Source organism: Plectrocnemia conspersa, unplaced genomic scaffold (assembly GCF_051122295.1).
Source record: "Plectrocnemia conspersa isolate PC_06_02 unplaced genomic scaffold, ASM5112229v1 ptg000010l, whole genome shotgun sequence".
NCBI classification, from domain to species: domain Eukaryota; kingdom Metazoa; phylum Arthropoda; class Insecta; order Trichoptera; family Polycentropodidae; genus Plectrocnemia; species Plectrocnemia conspersa.
The window spans coordinates 19,232,315-19,254,102 of NW_028277174.1; the positions used below are offsets into that span (position 1 = coordinate 19,232,315).

The following is a 21,788-nucleotide window of genomic DNA, read 5'->3' on the forward strand; positions in this document are numbered from 1 at the left end:
ACTGCTTTTAAAATCAATAATAATTGCAAATGTAAATGTAAAAACTACTTACTTTGTAATTACAATAATCTTCGACTGATTCCGATTCGAACATTTCAATCACGCCTTCGTTATCCGAGAGAAATAAATAAATACTTGTAAAGTTGAAAAATAATTGAGGAGCGCAGGAATATTTTGCGTTTCGACATAACTCTCTGACAACGTGCAAACAAATACTGACGCACGATTGAAACGCCGTCTGATGCGTGCGTCAGAGCGAATCAAAGCGTGAGCCACCTTGCCCTAGCTCTCTCGCTTTGTCACACGTGCTTGTGCATCTCGCTCGCACACATACAAGGGAATCTGTGCGAGAGAAAAGGGGATATACTCACCGTCCGATATACTCAATCATCTTTCTCTTGCGAAATTCTCTGCCAAAGTAGTATAGGATGAGCGCGTGAAAGGAAAGAAATATAAATATAAAAATAATATGTGTATTTATTTACCTCAGAATAGTGGTCCTCATATGTACCTAAATTTGACTTTGATCCCATAGGAGTTTCTTGGTTAGACAGGAAGCTCAATAAATCGTAATAATATAGTTTTGCCCGATAAACATCATCTGAAGATGCCCCCGATTTCATGGATATCCCAAAAAAATCTTACCTTACGTTACTCCATATTTTTTTACAATTGCATCTTTATTCGCATGTGGCTCAATTTCTTTCAATTTCTCTTGTAAGCACATTCTCGTTTTGGCCGATTATGGTAGTCTTTACTCTTCACAGACACGGTTAACTTTTATATATTTCGATAATTTTGCGTTGAGCCTGAGGCGACACCATTTTATTAAGGCCGCCATACACGATCCGGAAATCTTTTGAGGAAAAACTGTGCAGTCTAAGCTTTCGTGTGTGATTTGTCGGACTGCGAACTGCGCAGATTTGTCGGACTGAACAACTGTACAGTCCGACCGAAGTGTGTGTGACATTGCATCAGTTCAGTTGAGGCCGAAAATTATCCACCCTGACAAATTTGAATAAAGATTAATTTGTTTGCCCCCAAGATAACAGTGCTAATAATGAAGCTGAAACGCCATTAAGTGAAGATGCAACTTGGGTAAAAATCTGCAAAAAGCAACTGCAGTGAAACCCTAAAGGCTCCCACTAAATAAAAAACGTCTTCAGGAAACACAAAAGCAATCGTTGATCAATGAAGTAATGTTTACCGTTAAATAGCATTTTAAAACACCCCATGCCGCAGAAGATCACTTTGACGTTTTCGGGAAAATCGTCGCGATGAAATTGCGCAACCTCCAGAAAGAACAAATGCTGATAGCACAAGAAGTTATCAATGCCACTTTGTTTTTGGCTGATACGGGCAATTTAACGTTGTCCTACAGGTTGCTTGGTAAAGCGATACCCCAGTTTTATTCACATAATTTCAACCAATACCATTCTCCATATACTAGTCCAACTTCTTCCCATCCTAGCCCGACTATCATTTATTCTAGTTCAATTTCTTCCCATGAACACGGTCCTAGCCTGACTTTTCTCCCAGTCCAAGCGTTCAGCACCAGAATGAGTACCAATAACCTCAATCTCAGATAGATTATAATCGACAGCTACTTAGCAACGTACCGCAGCAAGAACAGTTACCACACTCAGTTGATAAATATCGAGCCCAAGAACTTCAATTAGAAAGCAAGCACTCTAACCACTGCTCTACCGAATGCTTTTCGGTGATCGGGCAACATTTTGTGGGTGGTGAAAAATAAAAGATCAATAAGTTTACCGCGCAACGAGATACATTTAAAAAAAATATTTTAATTTATAAATAATTAAAAATGATGTTCTATTCACCATTTTTTACACAAAATATAAATTTGATAGGTAAACGCCTAAGAACTGCGAATACCTTAAGGGGAGAAAAAGGCAGAGAAAGTCGAACGAAGATGATGATTTTATAATAATTAGTCATTTACTCGTTTGATGCAAATATGATATATGTTTGACACTTAGAACGTAAGTATGCGGAAAAAATATTACTATAATAAAGAAACAAATTCAGCTTTATTACTTTGAAAAATAATTTGTTTTATTTCATAAATATTAATGAATACAAGAGAAATATAATTAAAAATAATAATATAATATAAGCGAACGTTTAAAAATATTTTTTACTGGAAATAATAAATAGAAAGGAATTCAGATAAATTATATTTATAAATAATGAATAATGTTAGATAATGACTATGCTATATTTTTTACATGTTGAACCAATATATTTATAAGTATTGAAAATATCGCTTTTTTTCGAATTCTTATTGTTTTTCTATAGTTGAGTATTTAACAATAGCAAATTAAACAAGTTATTTTAAAAACAATTTTATTTCGATATATTACATAGTTCGTTAGCTCTGACTGTATGCCATGAAATGTGGAGCTAAAGTCATCGCTATTATTATTTATTCACTAGTTATCAATTTTGAAACATCGCGCAATTCAATACGATAATTTTGTTTATCTTCATAATCTATTGTATTTACAATATACTGCGATTAATGTGTAGGGTTGAAACTTTTTTAAAATGTGGAACAGTCAGTCGGTGAGATCATAAGTGTTAATAACCTATCTTCGAAAGCATTCTGTTATAGAAAAAAAATTTCTACTCTGCTTATGCTGAATGCTTTTTATTAAATCTGATGATTAAGAAATGACTACACTGTGTTATATACTCTGATTTATAATATAAATGACGTAAATTGTTAATCGCAGGAATCGAAACAAGGGATTGATTTTTGCATCACTTGCTTGAGCGATGCGATGAATCGATAATGTATTTGATACCGAGAACAATATGGTACTGTTATTCATTAAGATTCGTCACAAAGGAAATGCGTCACATGTTAAATATATATATATATATAAAGAAAGGAAATAAAGAGACAGACACAGGCAGAGAGAGAGAGAGAGAGAGTGAAGTCGGAGCCAATACAAAGTCCATTCATTTACAAGCCGTTCTTCCAATCAATTCCTCCTCACCGTCCTTTGAAACTGGCAATGTTATACCTACATATTTTTTTCTTAATTATAATCTCAGTTTAACACCACGAGTTATATTTTTTCATTAGGTTTTTTAATGATATGTGCAAAATAAAAAATAAATTTTATAGCTGTATTATTTAGATTTTTATTGATAATATTTTTTATCATTATGTTATATTATTATATTATCACATACATTTACAGGAGGGATTAATATAACAAGTAAAATTAAAGATAATTGTACATTGAAAATATTTTATATGTACATTTTTTATACAGTAAAATATAATTTTTAAATATTAATTTTGGCACCAAATAACACGATTATTTCAAATGTATAATAATAAATATATATATATATATATATATATATATATATATATATATATATATATATATATATATATATATTTATTATATATATACATATATATAATAAATTATGTATTTCAATAATTATTATAAAATGTACTTAAAGTTAAAGAATATGAAATTAATAAATAGCAAGTTATAATTTTATTACAGCAAAAAATATTTGGCACATTTTCTGAAATATATTTAATAATAATAAAACATAGCAAAGTGGCACAATTGACCGCAAAGGAAGACCCTGCCTTTTATTTTTTTTTCAATATATTTATAAACACGACTCGTAATATAATATTCGTGCTACAGTACATTATAAATATTACAAAATAGAATAAAATGATATAACCTTTCAAGCCACATCTCGTATAATAGCAAAACATTTTTTTATAATGTAGTTACAATATTTTTAAAATAAAACATAGTCGAATGTTTAATTTTAGAACCTTCTCCCTAGCCTATCACAATTTTTTCAAATGTCGAATATAGTTACAATTTTTCCGTTAATCAATGTGGCACTTCGTTTCAATCAAAGGAACTATTAACAAATGAAATTACATATTTGTAATACATTTAATTTTCCTTAACCTTATCGTCTTGAGCTAACTATGTCAAAAAGTCACAGATAGTGTATGGATTAAAAATAAAATCTATAGCTATTGCAACATTTTCTATCACATTTAGAAATGTAAAGATAAAATCACAATTGATTCCCAATGGAAAATATAAATCAACATAAACCACTAATTTTTACTTATATTATATAATTATATTACAATATACATGGGAAGTAATCAATTAAATACTATTCAAGTATAATATAATACATATTAGACAGAAAATTATGATTATTTTAAAAGTCAGTCAAAGATTCTATCAAGACGATTTTTTTAGTTTTAATTATAATTATTTTTACTTAAAATGATTACGATCCCAAACGATATCGTCATTATCTTTGGTCATTTATTTTTTCATTATTGAACAATGATAAAATTACGATACTATTTCTTTTTTAAAATTGATATGAAACACACAACTTTAGATTAACATGTTCAGTGATCCATATTTATTTTATGGACACGTTTTGAACGAAGCTCTCGAATGTTAAAAGTTAAAACAACAAATCATTTACTACGTAATTATGAATCGTGAGTACATATAAGCAATGGGTTAAAAGTAACTCTTATGATAATAATAATTTAAACAGAAGAATTTTAAATTTCACATATTTGCAATTATAAAAAATTCTCACTTAAACAATATTTAATAAATACTTACAACCTTATCAATTTTTTCTAAAAACTTTATATAAAAAATATTTCATACATCATTTTATTGTATGCATTTTATATTTTATTAATAAGTCGAGAAACGTAATAAATGTCATGTTAATTTAATCCCACTAAAATTAAATAAATAATATATTCAATATATAATAATACATTTAAGAGTTAAATTTAACTGCATTGCTTTATAAAACGTTATAATACTGATTTCATTGAACAGATATATAATTAAATATATATAGTAATAAAATACTATAAATAATTTTATACATATTTGGCACGAGAAACCCTCAAATTATTACTATGATGGTACAGAAAATATAAATCGAAACAATTTTTTAAATTTTAACGATATAGAAGGTATTGTATAACTACTGAGTATAAGATATAACATTTTTATTTGACGAATTGATCGAGATCAATATTTAATAAATAGTATGTATAGATATAATATGTATTTCTTTTTAACTAAATTATAATAATTAGTCTTTGATTTTAGGTAAGATGTTTTTTAAGTATAACTTCATCCATTTGTTAATGCCGATCTTCTGGAATAACCCCTCCTGGTGCCCCCGGGGGCGCCTGCTGCTTCGCATTCACGTCTGACACGTGCAATTATATCGGCGACGAGCCTCTCTTCCCTTAATCGTTGCTTTTCGTATTCAGAACCGTTTAAATCGTTCAAATCGGACCCTAAAAATACATAAAAATATGTTATATATGTACTATATAAAATTAAATAAATATACTAAAAAGGGTAAAAAAAAAACTATTCAAAAATAAAAGAAAACAATGTTTTTATCAAAATCTTAGTTATGTTAGTGATTTAAAAAATATGCTAGATTATAATTAGTCAACTATTCCATTTCAATTAATCTCTTGCAGCAGTTGAAAACCGCTGAGATAGAGAATGAAATAACATCAATTTTGAAAATCAGTCATGGATCAGCACACCACATTAACTGCTTCCCACAAGGAATTGCTATTGGTTATGAAACCTGAGTTCAGTTGAGGTTTTCATTTGACTCGCACTCGTATGTATATGTCTAAGAATGACAAGCTCAAAGAAAGCATACATGGATTCCATAAGTTACAAATAGTAGATTATTAGACTTTGCCCTTTTAAATTTAATAATAAAATTCAGAGATACCCACTTGATTTTCCAAGTCTTCTACTCTCCGATCTATTGCTACCTCCAAATACGATATTGTTAGATGTCGTACACGTTATAGCTCCCGTGTAGTTAGCATTGGGTAATTCACAACTAGGTATCGCAAGCTCGGCGTCGAGCGGTTCTTGCTTAATCACTGGAATTTCATTTTGAATCGTTTCATTACTGATCAAATCACCGTCGGGATGTCTGCTAGCTAAATGACCGATGTAGCCTTAAAAGATATATAAATATACATATATAATCTATACTAAACGATTATTTTATGATAAAACATACCTTTTCTACTCTTGAAAAATACGCCGCATTGTTCGCATTTAAAAATCGGAGCTGGGCTCGCTACTTGGGCGACGTGAAATTTATACTTGTGTCTATACCAGTGTGTTCTACTTTGTAGAATTTCACCGCACATCTTACAAATGACGCTCCCGTCCGATCTTATCAGATATTCCAAAAGCTCTTGCTTCGATCGCACGGGAGAAAGGGCCATCTCTTCGATTTCTTCCTCTTCACAATGTGAAGGTTCGAGTTTAGGTGAAAATAGAGAATTTGCTTGATCTTCCGTCAGGAAGTGAACGCCAGATGTGCTGTCTAAGATCAGCGTCGGTCTGATTACGTGACCTTCCGAATAATTATTTTCTTCGACCCTGTCAGAAGGATTTTCTTCGTTTTCGGGACGTGACAGAAGCTCCAATGTTATTACTGGCGTCGCATTAGGATGATCGTCTTCACGGAACATTGTCGAACTAGAAGCGTGTACTATATGGCATAAAGCTGCAATTTAAAAATATAAGGAACATTAAATAATTCTCATTATAAATATCAGATCTTTCCTCACAACTCATATCTTAACGTGCGAGCTTTCTGAGGAAACAAATTGGATGTAGTGTTTTCCTGTTGATTTAAGGAACAAATAATACTCGAATCAGTAAAACAATTTAACTCACCATATAAGAAATATATGAATAATGCATCGATAAGCACATTTTCGATGATCTATCATTTGAGAGTATAGGTTTAGAAAATTGGGTTGTTAATTTTTAAAATCAATGGAACCTGATTAGTACGAAAAATAACAAAACGATAAAATATTAATTTTTTTATTGTTTATTAATTTTATCAATACACCTCTAAAATATGTTTTTCTGTGTAATAATAAATCTATTATTTAGTAATTAGTAAATACTTTTTGCTTGTGCAAAATTAATCTTTATTAACCGTCACATTAATGTGAAACTGTTTACTACTTAATACAACTAAAACGTAAAATATTTTTAATCATAAAATATAATTACATGCGTTCTAACTGATATTTATATAATAACACATTTATATTTCATTTTGTGTTAAATTTGTAAATATATATATATATATATATATATATATATATATATATATATATATAAATATGTGCAAAAATACATCAGGATTACGTTAACTCGTAAACAATATACGATATAAAACTTAACTGTACTTAAAATTATTATTTATTAACAATAAGAAAGTGAATAAATTTCAGAGACGATGAAGTTGAATGGAAAATGAAACATGATTGGAATATTTCACTTAAAATGTTAAACTTAGACGAAAAACAATAAAATTAAAAAAATTAAAGTCATCTAAGCGACATTGTGTTTTTGTATTCTTCATAAATATGTTTCTCGGTTATTAAACGATAAACATAAATTTACTGATTGCACATAGTGATAATAAAATTACAAAGAAAAAAACAAATATAACAAAAATATAAAGTTCATAAGAAAATTTAAGCGATTGAAGGCTAACTAAAACATAATAAAATAAAAATAAAACATCGAAAATTAAATTTTCATATAAATTATATGACGAGAATAATTTTTTTCGAGAAGTAAAGAGAAATCATAAGGCAGATTGCACACAGCGCGACAGGATAATTATAGTTTACATATATAAGGTTCTTTATAAGATAATTTTATAAAAACATAAATTAAGAAAACAAACTAAAGAAAAAATAAAATAAATCAATCACAACTATGTTGCGACATTATCTTTTTCAAATATAAAATAATATATCACAAATAATATTTTTTAAACAATCACATAATATAATATAGAAAGAATAGAAATTAATAGAAAAACAAAAAAAAAACTATACAAAAGATTTATATAGCCTGTATTTTGTGTGCCCTGCGATTTTCTTAAAAATACCATCAATTAACAGAGTGTCATATAATCATTACATAATATAAATCAACATTGTGCATAAGCCGACTATAAATTTAAATCATTATTAATAAAATTATTTATATATCAATATAATCAATCACTGGATTTTGTCAAGTTAGGAAGACATGATATTATATAGAATATATGTATTTATTTTATAATATACTCTCTATCAACTATAGATATTTTTTTAATTTTATCGAACTGTATTCTTTTTTTTATTAAAAATGTAAAAAAAATATTAAACGCCCATGTATCTGTTGAGGTAGGTTGATTTAAAAAAAGATAGTCAAGTCCTATAATTTATGCAATTGAAAATTTTATTCGAGAAGATGAAAAAAAATATTGAGTTAAATCTTTGTAATGTGTAACATATACAAAACGTGAATGTATAAGTGCGACTATATAAATTTATATTTACATAAACTAAACATAAATTAACTATGAAGAATATAATTGCATTAAATGCGTCGTCGTGAATAAACAAAACGTTAATAATACAATAAGAAAAAGTGTATACAAAAAAACTTTTGTATACATATTTTATTTAATATACCGCGTATGATCTAACTATAAAAAATAAAAACAAGCTATCGTTAAGAGTGCGTTTTAATTTTATTTAGATTATATAACGTTGTACTCTACGCTAGAGATCTGAGGGAACCAGCTCAAATGGGCCCATCGATATCAATCGGGCGAAACTAGATGAATGTAAAAATTATATTGATAAGATATTAATCTAGCACGTATAAAACTTTAGAATATAATATACAACAAAATTTATATGTTCCCTAACTGAATTATTAAAGCTCAATGCACAATGCCACAAATCATTGAATTAACAACGAAGATAAACTTTCCATATTAACATCATAAACCGCTCTAGATTTTTTATATATAATAAAATATTATTTCAGACCAAGTTTGCAATAAAGAATGAAACATATGCTTTTGAACAACTTCTTAATTATTACTGTACAGATAATAAAAATTCAAACATATTAAGGCACATTTTATTGTAAAACTCGTTATTAATCCTATCTATATAGAGAATTTTTCATTCATCAATATGTATAGTCGACTTCGATCTCGAGTCTATATATGTAAAAAATAAAATTTAAAAAACATAAAAAAATTATGCAATAATACTAAGACGAGAAAATAAGGGAAAACTGGCCTGCTATTACTGAAAATACAAACAATACATACATACAAAGAGAAATCGATCGTAGGGTGTATTTTCTGTCAAAATAAAACCACAATTTCAATTCAATTTGTTGATCAAAGCTTCCCCTTTCGTATTAAATTATATTCGTAATAATTATTAAAAGAAATTATACATTATATATTAATTTAATGCACAGACAACGGTAACTACACTTGATTAAAAATTAATCCAAACGTACTGTAACGAATTACAGGAATGCGCGTGCGCGCGTGTGAAAAATTTGTTCATGGCTATAACAAACTCAAGCTTGGTCGGGAGACGAATCCGTTCCTCCGGGAGATTCTAATTTTAAACCTAACGAAGGGACGGGCGAGCCCTCCATTTTGATTCCGGGCGGTATCGGCGAGCCGTCCATTTTCATTCCAGGCGGTACGGGCGAGTCTCCCATCAGAAAGAAGTTGGATGGGTAGCCACAGTCTTTAGGCATGTAACATTCGTGCGTTGTCTTCATGTGGTTTTTCATTTTGTCCGGCCTCGAGAATTCCTTCGAGCAAACGGGACAGGGAAAGACCTTACGCTGTTTCCCCTCGTGGTACAAGAATGCATGCCTTTGGAACGAATATTTGTTTTTGAAAGTTTTTTGTATACTCTCTTTTGCGCACTCAGTACACTGGTATATCCCTTCATTTACTGACGCATATCGAAACAAATTCAACCCTCGCACTGACATCTCGGTTAATTGTTCGGCAGGATCATTCGACGCCGAATTGGCTCTTCTTCTCACCCGCCGTCTGATCGGCTGGCGCGGAGATCCCTGTCGCGACGGTGGGAGAGTATTGTTGTTGAGTGTGTCGGTCTGAAAATTTGAAGGTAACGATTCGAGTGCGTTTGTATTGGAAGTAGTCGCTGTCTGTGTTAATGGATTTACGCGTATTTTTCCTTGGAGTTGCTCAGTGTACAATTTTCCTTCAAGTTCAGATTTGGGCGTCAATAATCCAGGCGGGGTTTTTCCTGAAATTTAAAAATCAAACATGAATTGCAAGTTAAATGATAAATAACACACGGTAAGGTAAACTCATGACATAAATAGCTATTCATTCTAAATGTCAAACAATAAATTACAGCAAAAACTGAAATACAATAAAATGCATAATTAAATGAAAATAAGAATTTCTAATTCATAATATAAAGCTTCACTATGAAAAATCAAGGCTCGAACGGACTGGAGCAAACCGGAACCGTAGCTCCCAGTTCTTGAAAAAGTAAAAAGTAATCACATATTAGTTTAATGTACTGTATAATATTAATAGAGTATTCCACAAATATTATGAGCGTTCCGGTTTGTTAAATTTTCCGTTATGAGTCCTGTGAAAAATCATGCTAAATTAAATATTATTTTACACATACATACATACTGATTTTCCTTCGTCCAGAAAAAATGTAGCATATTTAAATTGAAAAAAATATCGAGAATTAAAAAATAAATATAAATAAACATGCATTTAAAAGAAGGACGATGGGATTAACTATGGTGGGATAAGCAAAAAATAATATAATTCAATTTCAAAATATATTTTTATTCAATAATTTAAGATAAATTATAAATATATGAACTCTATAAAAACAAATAAAAGGAAACAACAGAAAATTATTAACAAATAAAATTTAAAATAGGAAGAAAAATAATTAAGTCAATAATGAGCGAAGTGTGCAATTCGGAAAATTTTCAACTTTCACTTTTTTTGAAAATTAATTAAATGTAATAAAAAAAATCTTAATCGATAAATTAGAAGTACCTTTTCATAAAAATCTAACGAGCACCAAATGTACATTTATTAATCGATTATATATTTATAATTTCTCAATATAAGTTTTGTTCCAAAATTATTTTCCATATACAATTAATTTCAAAAGAGATTTGACTCTTTACAATGCTGCTACTATAGTAACCTGAACCAACATAACCGAATGAATGTGAATGTTTGACGTGACCCGGTTAAAACCGAGTAGTTCATTATAGTTAACTTAAAAATAACAAAAAATTAAATAAAAATATAGCCTCAAAACAATTTTTACAACTATATATCGATAAAACAACTACAAAATGATATAATGTTCTTTGTAGCGCATGCATAAAAATTGAGGAAAAGTTGCATGAAGCGCATTACATCACTTTGTCAGCGATAACAAAATAAATAATATTGAGTCACTACTACGATATAAAATACAGTCACATAAAACAATCTATCTTCTATATGTAATCACTTCCAACAATAATAAGCTTTGAACAAAATAAAAATTCCCAGTAAAGATTAAAGACATATATTGTGATTGTACATTTTTTAAACATCGGGATGAGATAACAATGTTCGACTTGATATAACGTATATAGTATTTAAAAAGCACCTTGACAATCACATTATCTTTAGTGTTATCACAATATCGTCGTTTATTTTATACAATATTTATATGGGAATTATTCAATGCATTTTCAATGCCAAAAAAAGGGTCGATCAAAACATAAAAAAAAACAACAACAAGAAGTGCTGAAATATCGGTGGTCCCGTATACATTTATAAGATAGATGCTTAAAAACGAAAATCGCAAAATAAAAACTATAATAAGCAATTTTCTTCCAACTGCAAAAATAAAATAAAACGGGAACTATCAACACATAATGCAACGTACCTTATATAATCAGATCCTTGCATGTAATTTTTGATAGACTTCGAGTTGGCATTTTTTAAAAACTCAATTCACCACTTAGCTGCGACGCAATCCCACAAAAATAGCTACCAAATATGCACATAACATATTTAATTACAAATATTTATAAATACGTACTTTAAAGTAGGAAAACAATTCAACTTAACAATAATAAATAATAGGTGTATCTCGTTTACGGATATACCTTTTGTATTTGGCAAACCTAAATTTATATTATTAGGTTACAGGAGATAGGACTTTTGGCAAAACAATATCCAGAGGTATATTAATACTTGTAATAGCTTGGCAAGACGTTTAACAAAAATATTCACTATCGAATCATCGAAGATTTAAAACAAGTTAATGCATAATAATGCCCGTTTGAACTAATATCTTTTGCAAAACACAATAAGGAGATCAAAAATTAAGTGCAAATCTAAGGCAAGAAAGACTAAATCACATCCGATACTTTAGTTTAATTTTTATATAACAAAGGGACAAAAGTTCAATTCAGAAATTGACGGGGGGGGGGGGGCGTAGCTCGTATCTATATGCGTAATACGAGACGAGAATAAATGCAACTATCAAGTTTGTTATTTAACATCGTAATATATAATACACAAATATTTTTAAATTAAAATTTATCAACAATTACGTTTGCTAGCTCGGCACACGCAACGACCGCAGCCGACTTTGGTTTAGATAGAAAATATCAATAAACATTAAATGGAAATTATTTTAAATAAATTAAAAATAAAAATAATTAGGGATATAAACAAAAACGTAAACTTTGAACATTAAAGGTACGGGGCCCAAGAAAAATAAAGTAAAAACAACGAATAATAATAAAATTATCAATAAGACACTTATCAACATTTGTAAAATAAAATTCTATTCTTTTCTTTTCCAATCACCTATATATGTATATATAATTATTTAATAAACAATATATCATTCATTTAATATAATATATATGGGTGTTAAAAATTTGAATCAATTATCTCATAGCTTGTTTAGAAAGGATCAGTCTGCACACGGAGATGTGTTCTATTATAGGAGTCGGCGCTCAAAATCTATAAACTATATAATATATAGATTTCTTGTATACAATATTTCATATCATTTAAATAATGTATATATATATATATATATATATATATATATTTATGTATATCAACAACAAACAAATATTACACATAAATAAAGAACAATCAACGTCTGCATTGTTAGGATTAACGTTTACATATTCTTAGACGACTAATACGACAAAAAAATAAATAATAAATTAACACACGTAGGCTACGCTTAAACGTTAAAAGGCAAGAATAATTTTAAACTCACATCTCGACATGCAGAACCCGTCGCTTTTTAAATGAACTATTTAACATTTCTTAATGCATTTCATCCACCGTTAGGTACGTTAACTATGTGTTTCACATATTCTAAAATAAAAATGGATGAAACCAAATCAATCGCTTAAAAAGTACAACACATTTATAACAATCTTTATATAGACATATTTTATGTATGTATACATATATATCATATAAACATAGGTACGATAAAAATAATTTTTAGAAATATACTGTAAAACTAGAATGTGAGTGTAGATAGGGCACATTTTATACATTAATTTAAGTTTCTTTTTCTCCTTCTCGACGTTCCTTTAAAAATTACCCAGTTTTTCACGCTCGTTCGTGAACGGACATTTTGCCCGATCTTTACTCGCTTCAATCTCTCTTTCGCACACATCACAAACTGTAATTATATATGCCATATTATTTGATTCTACAGTCTTTTAGATTTTTAGATTAATCTTCTTTTTTAAAAAATATCACCATTTTAACGTTCCACCTTATATTAAAAATTTAAGCATTTTCCAAACATTTTTTTTCCTAAGGCAATGAAGAAATTTAGTCTTCTCTTAATCTCCTTTCAATTTTATTTAACAGCCAATCAATTGCGCACAAACAAATCAAAGACTCACATACATAAATATGCGTTTTCATTATAGACAGTTAAAAGCACCAAAAACGTACAATTCGCTACTCAACATGAATCAAGTGTAGCAACGATAAGCTCAATTTGTTAATATAATTAATATATTTTATCTAGTTTTAAGTAGGACAACATAACGGACAATAATTAGAAAGCAAAGTTAACGATATTAATCTATAAAAATTTATCATTATTGTAGGCTCTTTTTACAATAAATAATTTTGGTCCCTCTACGTTCTATTAATATATGAATATACGAGTGCAGATGCCCTTTTTATCTTTTTATCAATACGAAGTTGAAAAACCCATAACTGAACAAAATCATGTAAACAAATTACACGTATATCTAAATCACAAGCGTAATTTTTATACTATAATAACTTTATTTAATATCTACTCGTCTCCGTTGAGTTTGCGTCACAATTGAATGGCTTTGGAAGCTATCAGAATCCCTCGAAAAATTATATACGTATCTCTCGCTCTATATATATAGCTCTCTTTATAGACTGCGATAAAATAAAATGCTCTGCATACCCATCCTCACGAACGCAGTCTCGCTACACGCGTGTACCGATAACGCATATAAAAATAATAATCGTTCTGTAAAATTTTACTCCGATAGTGTATATAAATATAATAATTGAATCTGTTCACTTACGATGAGAAAAAACATACATTTTTAAATACTCTATCATGAAAGCATACCATTTACTAATGCGCGCGTTAAAATATTTTCTACGTGCGCATTGGTAAAAGTTAACAAACTGTAAAATCCATTTACAAGCATATTTATAATATTTTAAGTAACAAAAACGTATTTCATATATATTAAAATATATAACGAGTTTATATTTAAACATGCACTGCTAAACTTGAGTATGTGTCGAGCAAAAAACAACAAATAACAAAAAAACGAAATATCATGATTTAAAAATTAAGTAACAACTGTTTGAAAAATAAAATAAATTACATATGTATATATTATAATAATTATATAAATGTTTACGTACGCATATACACACACGATATATAAAATAAAACTTTGGTTAAGTAACACAAAATACGCTTTATAGTAAAAAAAAAAAGAAAAGAAAAAAAGTTAATAAATAATTTGAGTGCATGTTTAAATATTTACTTTGGAAAGATCATGAAAAAAAAATAACAAAAATAAAATAAGTCACGGTGGCAACCATTCTGCAATACATAAAATAAAAAAATACGACTATCAATTTTATTAAGTATATATAGCTTCCATTTCACTTATACACGAATCCGATATTAAATTATTTATTGCACATAAACATTTCTTAAAAGAAAAAAAGGTACTCAATATATACTTTGTCATCTACTTGAACGAATTAAAAAACTATGCGGCCTTTGTCGAAAATCATATATGTTCGTATATAGACTATGCGTATATAAATTTTGCAAAAAAAATCTACTACACAAACGACAAATATTTATTAAACGAATATCTTGAATTCGAATATTTTGCAAATGAAACTAAATTATTCTCCTAATTGACGTAAAAAAATCTATAAAACAATTTAAGACAGCTTTAAGTAAATTTCATTTATAAGTACACTATGTAAGAGGCGTTTAACAATTTTTGTTTTAATTAAGTAAAGCCCTTTTTCTCGGGCGAGAGTCTCGTTTCGCGAGTGTTTCACCACCGCGAACAATTCGAGCGTCCTAAGTAAATTTCAAATACTCTAATAATTTCTTTGAAATATTTTCAACAATTCACGTAATTACATATTGTTGTCATATAAGGCCATGAAATTTTGCAGTACCTAACTATGTACTATATAATAATATATATATTTATAAATCTCGCAATGTTAAAAATCAGAATTAACCCTCGTCAAAGTCGAAAGGCGATAAAACGCAGCATATAAAACTCCATGAATATTCAGTTGTAACAAACAAAACTGCTATTAAAAAATAAATAATAAAGACCGGTATAGTAAATATAAAATTAGTCAAACGTAACGCAAACGTCGACCACGGGTTAATCCAGATTTTTACGCTGCTCGTTTTCTTCGGCATGTAAATATGCGACGCGTACGTTTCGATTTGTATCCACGACGCTTGCGCATCTCGTATATATATATAAATATATAAGTATAAATTTATTTAACTATAATATAGTACCATTTCTCTAATAATTTAATAATTTAACTTGCGTATATACCCTGACTAAACTAAATAAAAATTAAGGGCACAGCTCGCTAACGTTTGAGTGTTTCGTATGTCGGTTTCACGTGCGATTCGTTATCCGTTATTAATAGTTGCAAATACTATCGTGTGTGAAAAATACTGTCGATCTACGGGGTACGTAAATCTGTTTACTGTAATCGTTTTAAACGTGAATGAACTTCTAATTTAGAGTACGAGTGAATAAATAATTCGACGATTAAGTACCGCTCGTCGCACTGATCGCGTGCGCCGTTCCGACGAAAGGCGCAACAGAACATACGACAGCGACGACGTGACCGACATGCGTCTTTGCAAAACTTCATCTAAAAATATTTTTAATCTTTAAAATCGTAATCGAGCCGACGGCGGGAACGACCGACTGCAAGAACCGACCCCGCACGCGTTTCGAGTCGGTCCGTCGTTGGGATGTATAACAAAATATTACTCTATCTCCTCGTCTTAGTCGAACGCGTAACCGAATCTATAAAATTATCGACGAGTCGACCGTAACGAATAATTTAATAACAACTAACGAACATACACGCACCCTCGCGAGCTAGTCTTGATTTTTATGTATAATTTTTAAATGAGCTACCATATTATCTTTCCTAGTGAACTCTTTGAAGCATATAGGGCAAGGGAACACTTTGACGTCCTTCTTGTGCGAAGTGACGTAATGCCGGCAAAAATTACTTATGTGCGTGTAGACCCGGGAGCACACCTTGCACCGAAACACGTTCTCGCCTTCTTTGATGCAATAGTCCCTCACGGACTCGTTGGAGTCGTCCATCGGTGACCCCTTCCTGTTGGGCGACGCGAACCACCCAGGGACCGAGCCGTCCGCTTCGCAGGCGTTCCGTCGGTCAACGTCGGAGGCGAAGAGCTGAGAGGCCAGAGCCGGCATCAGCGCCCCCTCCGGCGAAAACTTATCGTAGTTGTTGAGCGCGCTGTTGAGCGACGACAGTCCGGACAGCCGATTGAACAGGTTCTGCGCTCGCAGTTTGGCAGTGAGGAATTTTTTGTTCTTTGGTTTCAGATTTTTGCTTATTCTAATGCGATGCCCCGTCAGAGAGTCCCGCTCGTCGGAGTCTCTGCTCGGAGTGGGACTGTGCATCAGCACTTCGGGGGCGTATTTGTACTCGAGAGGGTCGTTATAGGAGTCGAGCGCGGGGCAGTCTATCGCTTCGAGCTTGCTCGTTCCGTTTTCTGAAGGGCCGTTAGAGTTAACTGAAGGGTTTTTATCTGCATCTGCAACGAAATCGCGGCGATAGTGAAACAATTCGATGCGAAAATACTGGAAACATACTCGACGGGCGACGCGAAGGCGATCGAGCGACTCGACCTGGAGGCCCTCGTCGACGGTGGAGCCGTCGGAACGCGGCCTCGTCTCCGGAGTCGCTCAGTCGCCTCCGCGCACGCGACAAAAGGAAAAGCTCTAGGGAAAAAGGCGTGGTGTTTCCGAGCGCCGAAAACAAACTCATCGCCGCCGAAGCTGACACCCTCTACGCGAACGCACCGACGAAAACGCATTGCGAGTACGTACGATTCGAAAACGCCAATCGAGCCCCACTCACCATTTCCCTATAGCTCTTCCCTTTACGGCGCTCCTCGACGATGCGAGGGAGCGCAATACTTGATTACGTACGTGATAAAAGTCTCGGCCGCCAAGCTCGACTCGACTCACCCCTCGATTCGGTCGCGATCGTCGACGTCGGTGCGAAACGCTCGCCGTTTCCGCGCGAATGTCGACCGCGAGCGCCCTTCGAGACGCGAACGAGGTCAAAAACAGTTACGGACAGTTACGACGCGACAAACGCTTTTATCCCTTTAGCTTTTCCCTTTGGTTCGTAATGACAAAGCGACGTTTCGCATGGGATTCGACGCGCGACGGCCCGACCGCGAAGACGCAAAGGACGGCCGTCCGGAGACCGCGACGGAGCGCAAAGAGCGAACGGCGTCGAAACCCGATGGAAGCGTCGTCGCCCGGTCGAAGAGCGAGTTAGGATAGCTGACCTGCGGAGTCGGAATGGTTCTGCGGCGAGGCGGGCGGCATCTGCTCGTCTCCCTCGTCGATGAGTAGCGAGGCTTCGTCGTCGCCGGAGGGCGGTTCGTCTTGCGCGAAGCCCTCGGCCCCCAGCGCCACTTCCAACTTCTCCGGTTCCCCCTTGACGACGGCAGCGGCAGCGACGGCGGCCGCGTTCGCAGCGGCCTCCGCTTCTTCGCCGCCGCTGAGCTTGCGCGGTCTGCCCCTCTTCCTCTTGGGCTGCGAGAGCCCGCCTCCGAGCAGCGGCATCAGCAAGCCGGCGCTCCGGTCCGGAGTGGCGACGCCCGGTTGCATGGGCACGCCGCTGTTGTTGCCGCCCCGATGAAGCCGATGGAGCTGCGGAGGAGGACCCGGCGCCACCGCGGGCGCTTCGCACTTGTCTTCGTTCACTTCGGTCAGTCCCTTGATCCTGAGGCTCTCGGCGACCCTGAGGAAAGCCGTCAGCCGCTCCTGATCGACGCTCACCTCGCCCCTGTACATGAAGTCGAGTAGGCTTTTCATGTCCGCGTACGGGACGTCTTTGAGTATGACTATGGGGTGCTTCTCCTGGTGGTTGACGAACAGCGCCTGGAAGTACGGGCTGCAGGCGGAGAGCACCATCTTGTGCGCCTTGAGGAGGTGGCCCTCGACGGCGAGCGTGACGTCCGTGAACGTCTCCGCGTGGAGCAGCTGGTCGAACACCGACAGCAGGTTCGACTGGTGGTTATTCCACCGGAGGCAGAAGCGCTGCGACGCCATGGCTGACGATCGCTTATCCGTCGTCGGACGGGGAGATTCTTATGAACGCGTCCTTCAGGCCCATCAATCGGCGAATAATGTAAAAATATAATTTGTTTCGTTCGTGTGTATGCGCCTCTCTCCGTCTCCGTCTCCGGTCGTTCCGCTTTCGCCGTATACGCGTCTCACGCGCGTTCCCTGAAACGAAAAAAGGACGATGAGCGAACGTTTCAAATATTTACAAAACGAAATCGCGATAGGACCGTCGTTGCGCAATCGGGTCGTCGGGAGCGGGTTTGTTTACTCTCGGTCGAGCTCCGACGTCAGCTGATCGGATCGATCGCGAGCGCGAGTCGCGACGGAGTCGTATCGGAATCCGATAAGTTTCTCGCTTGAATCCGATCGGAACGGGGGACGGGCGGCGGCCTCCCGTTCGAAACTGCCCCGTCATCGGGCGCTCGCGACGCGACGGAGGGAAAACGACGCACGCGGGCGACGGAACGAATCGGGTACCCAGACATGGCTGCGGCGGCGAGCGGGGCGGGGCGCGCTCGAACGCGATCAGCGCGGCGCCATGTCGGCGCTCGGTTTGTCGTGCGCCGCGCCGGGGTTACTCGCCCTTCGCGTCGGCGGCGAAGGAGAGCGAGCGCGGCCGAGCGGAGCCGATCTCCGCCGAGAGGAACCGAGAGCGGCCGAGACCTCCCTCTGCGCCTCGATTGCCGCGCGGGAAATCACCTCCAATCGCATCCGAATTTTCCGGAACGAAAAAATTTCTCGTGCCAAGGAATATTTCAATTTTATTTTACAATTTCTTATTATACTAGAAATACGTCTTATACGACGTTCAAAACTGGCCTTAAGTATCATTTTTATTAGTACTTTCCTGTTATTAGAGGTCAAATTTATTTTAAAACATATTCATTCATTTGTTTATAATTTTTTGTAAATTAATTTAATGTGTATTGTTCTGAGCAACGCTCACTCGCTGCCGCTCGTTAGCACCTAACCTGTTTCAATTTTAAAACGTATTTACGTAGCAGTCAGAACAGTGATGTAGGTGTATATAAATAAATGAAATGTATATTTTTTTACAATAAATTTGACCCCCGATAACGGAAAAGTACCTTTTTATTTATATATCGAATCAATAGCTCGTGGCAGATAGTGACGAGGGAGACAGTACAACACAGAAAGTGATTGTTGACGTCAATAGATATAACATATAAGCTACATTAAATATTTAAGCGTTTCAGTTACATTGTAAAATAGTAAAAAATTCCAGAGACGACAATTCAGTTTTTCAGACATTTCAGGGGGAGGGGCAAAATTTGGTCAGACAGTGGTCGTTTTTTTAATATTTCCATTTCATTTAATGACATGCATTTTTCTGGCCACATTCAAGGGGTCAAAAGCATTAAAATCGTGCCATCGCCGTCGGTTTTTAAGACTTTTTATAACAATAATACGTCTTACAATGTCCCCCCCCCCCCCCCCTAATGACATTTTTGAATAATTCCGTGAATGTCTAATTGAGAAATGCTACATATAGACATATCAGTGTGGGTGCTTGTGTAGATTACAGCAGTGATCCACGAAAACCAGAGGAGTAGTCCGAATCCGTCCGAAATCCCATTCAAAAACGGTCTAATCATTTTGATTATACATTGCAAATTGCACAGGCGGTGGGTTTTTTAAATAATTTTCTGCAAAGCAGTTTTTAATGACTTATCTATAGACCAGGGTATTTTCTAATTTCTATCGTTTTTTTGTAATGAAAATTTCTTTTTTGAAATACTATGGTTGCCACAGCATAAATATATATATATATATATATATATATATATATATATATATATATATATATATATATATATATATATATATATATATATATATATATATATATATATATATATATATATATATATATATATATATATATATATATATATATCTCAGACACTGTTTTTGAATGCCGTTCGAGCAAAAGTTAGAACCGCTACAAAATAATTTTATAGGGTTATAAAAAATATATATAATGTAATAAACATATGACCAAGTTTTAAAAAAAGTAGTTAATGTCTATTTAAAATTTTCGTATTATAATATTATATTATGCTAAAGCTCCTGTTAAAGGCGTACACTTGGCAATACTGTCGTTCTCGCATACAGTACACACACGTACGCTTGGCACTTTACTATAAATTTATTAATTTTACTTGTACCCTATCTTTTGTTTTGTTAAAAAGTATCTTTTAAGATGTATTATATGACAATTTTTTTTCTAGTAGTCGCTGAATAATAAAAAAAAAGAAGCTTTCACATACTTCACGAATGTAACGCACGCCACCGATAAGTGTGATTTTGGGGTCTCCCAAAGAAACTGCATCGAAATTTTCCCCTAAGTGTGGCATGAAACCCTGTGTAATATGTGGTATATATTTCTATCGAAATTAACCCAAAAGGGGAGGGAATTTCAAATTTGAGAAACGACAAATAGTGACGACTGAGCCGGAAACTCGGGACTCTCGTCGATCTCCCGGTGGCCGAAATAAATCCGGCCGAGTCAGCCCTCGCGGGTTTTTTTGGAACCTCGCCCGGTCTCGGCCGAGGTCAGGACCGCCGAGCAGGAGCAACCGAATTATTCGCGCGTTCGAGTTATTATCATGATCGTCGACGGGAAACCTCGAAAACTGTAAATAAACAATGAAGAACAGAGTCGCATATGTCCTTTTAGTAATATAAACAAAACCATATATTTTCTGACCCCCCCTTCCCTTGTTTTGTCGTCAATGACATATAGCTATACAAATTATATAAAATGTTATTATTTCATTTGAATTTAATCAAGTAAGATTTTTTAAGAAAATTACATAAATACAATTAAAAAAACATTATTTT

General features: G+C 33.7%; 2 protein-coding genes across 16 annotated transcripts in view; both read right to left on the reverse strand.

Annotated features, from left to right (window-relative positions):
- Positions 1-5,067: 5,067 nt before the first annotated feature.
- Positions 5,068-6,732, reverse strand: LOC148230852 (uncharacterized). The gene is made up of 3 exons (XM_088194024.1): positions 6,130-6,732; positions 5,834-6,064; positions 5,068-5,371 (listed from the first exon to the last, which is right to left on the reverse strand). Exons 1-3 carry the CDS (start codon positions 6,587-6,589, stop codon positions 5,202-5,204), a joined length of 861 nt encoding a protein of 286 aa, XP_088050150.1. The 5' UTR covers positions 6,590-6,732; the 3' UTR covers positions 5,068-5,201.
- Positions 6,733-8,354: 1,622 nt separating this feature from the next.
- ttk (zinc finger and BTB domain-containing protein ttk) overlaps positions 8,355-21,788 on the reverse strand; it is a 33,597-nt gene continuing 20,163 nt past the window's right edge. For 5 of the 15 annotated variants that reach the window (XM_088194017.1, XM_088194013.1, XM_088194012.1 and 2 more), the window contains exons 2-3: positions 18,140-19,085; positions 16,435-17,374 (exon numbers count right to left, since the gene is read on the reverse strand). In XM_088194017.1, coding sequence (XP_088050143.1) covers positions 16,683-17,374; positions 18,140-18,908 — 1,461 coding nt within the window. In that variant the 5' untranslated portion in view covers positions 18,909-19,085 and the 3' untranslated portion in view covers positions 16,435-16,682. Of the gene's footprint in view, positions 10,235-16,434; positions 17,375-18,139; positions 19,086-19,150; positions 19,333-19,400; positions 19,537-21,788 lie in introns of those variants that run through there. The other 10 variants (XM_088194008.1, XM_088194007.1, XM_088194009.1 and 7 more) reach the window with 6 other exon arrangements.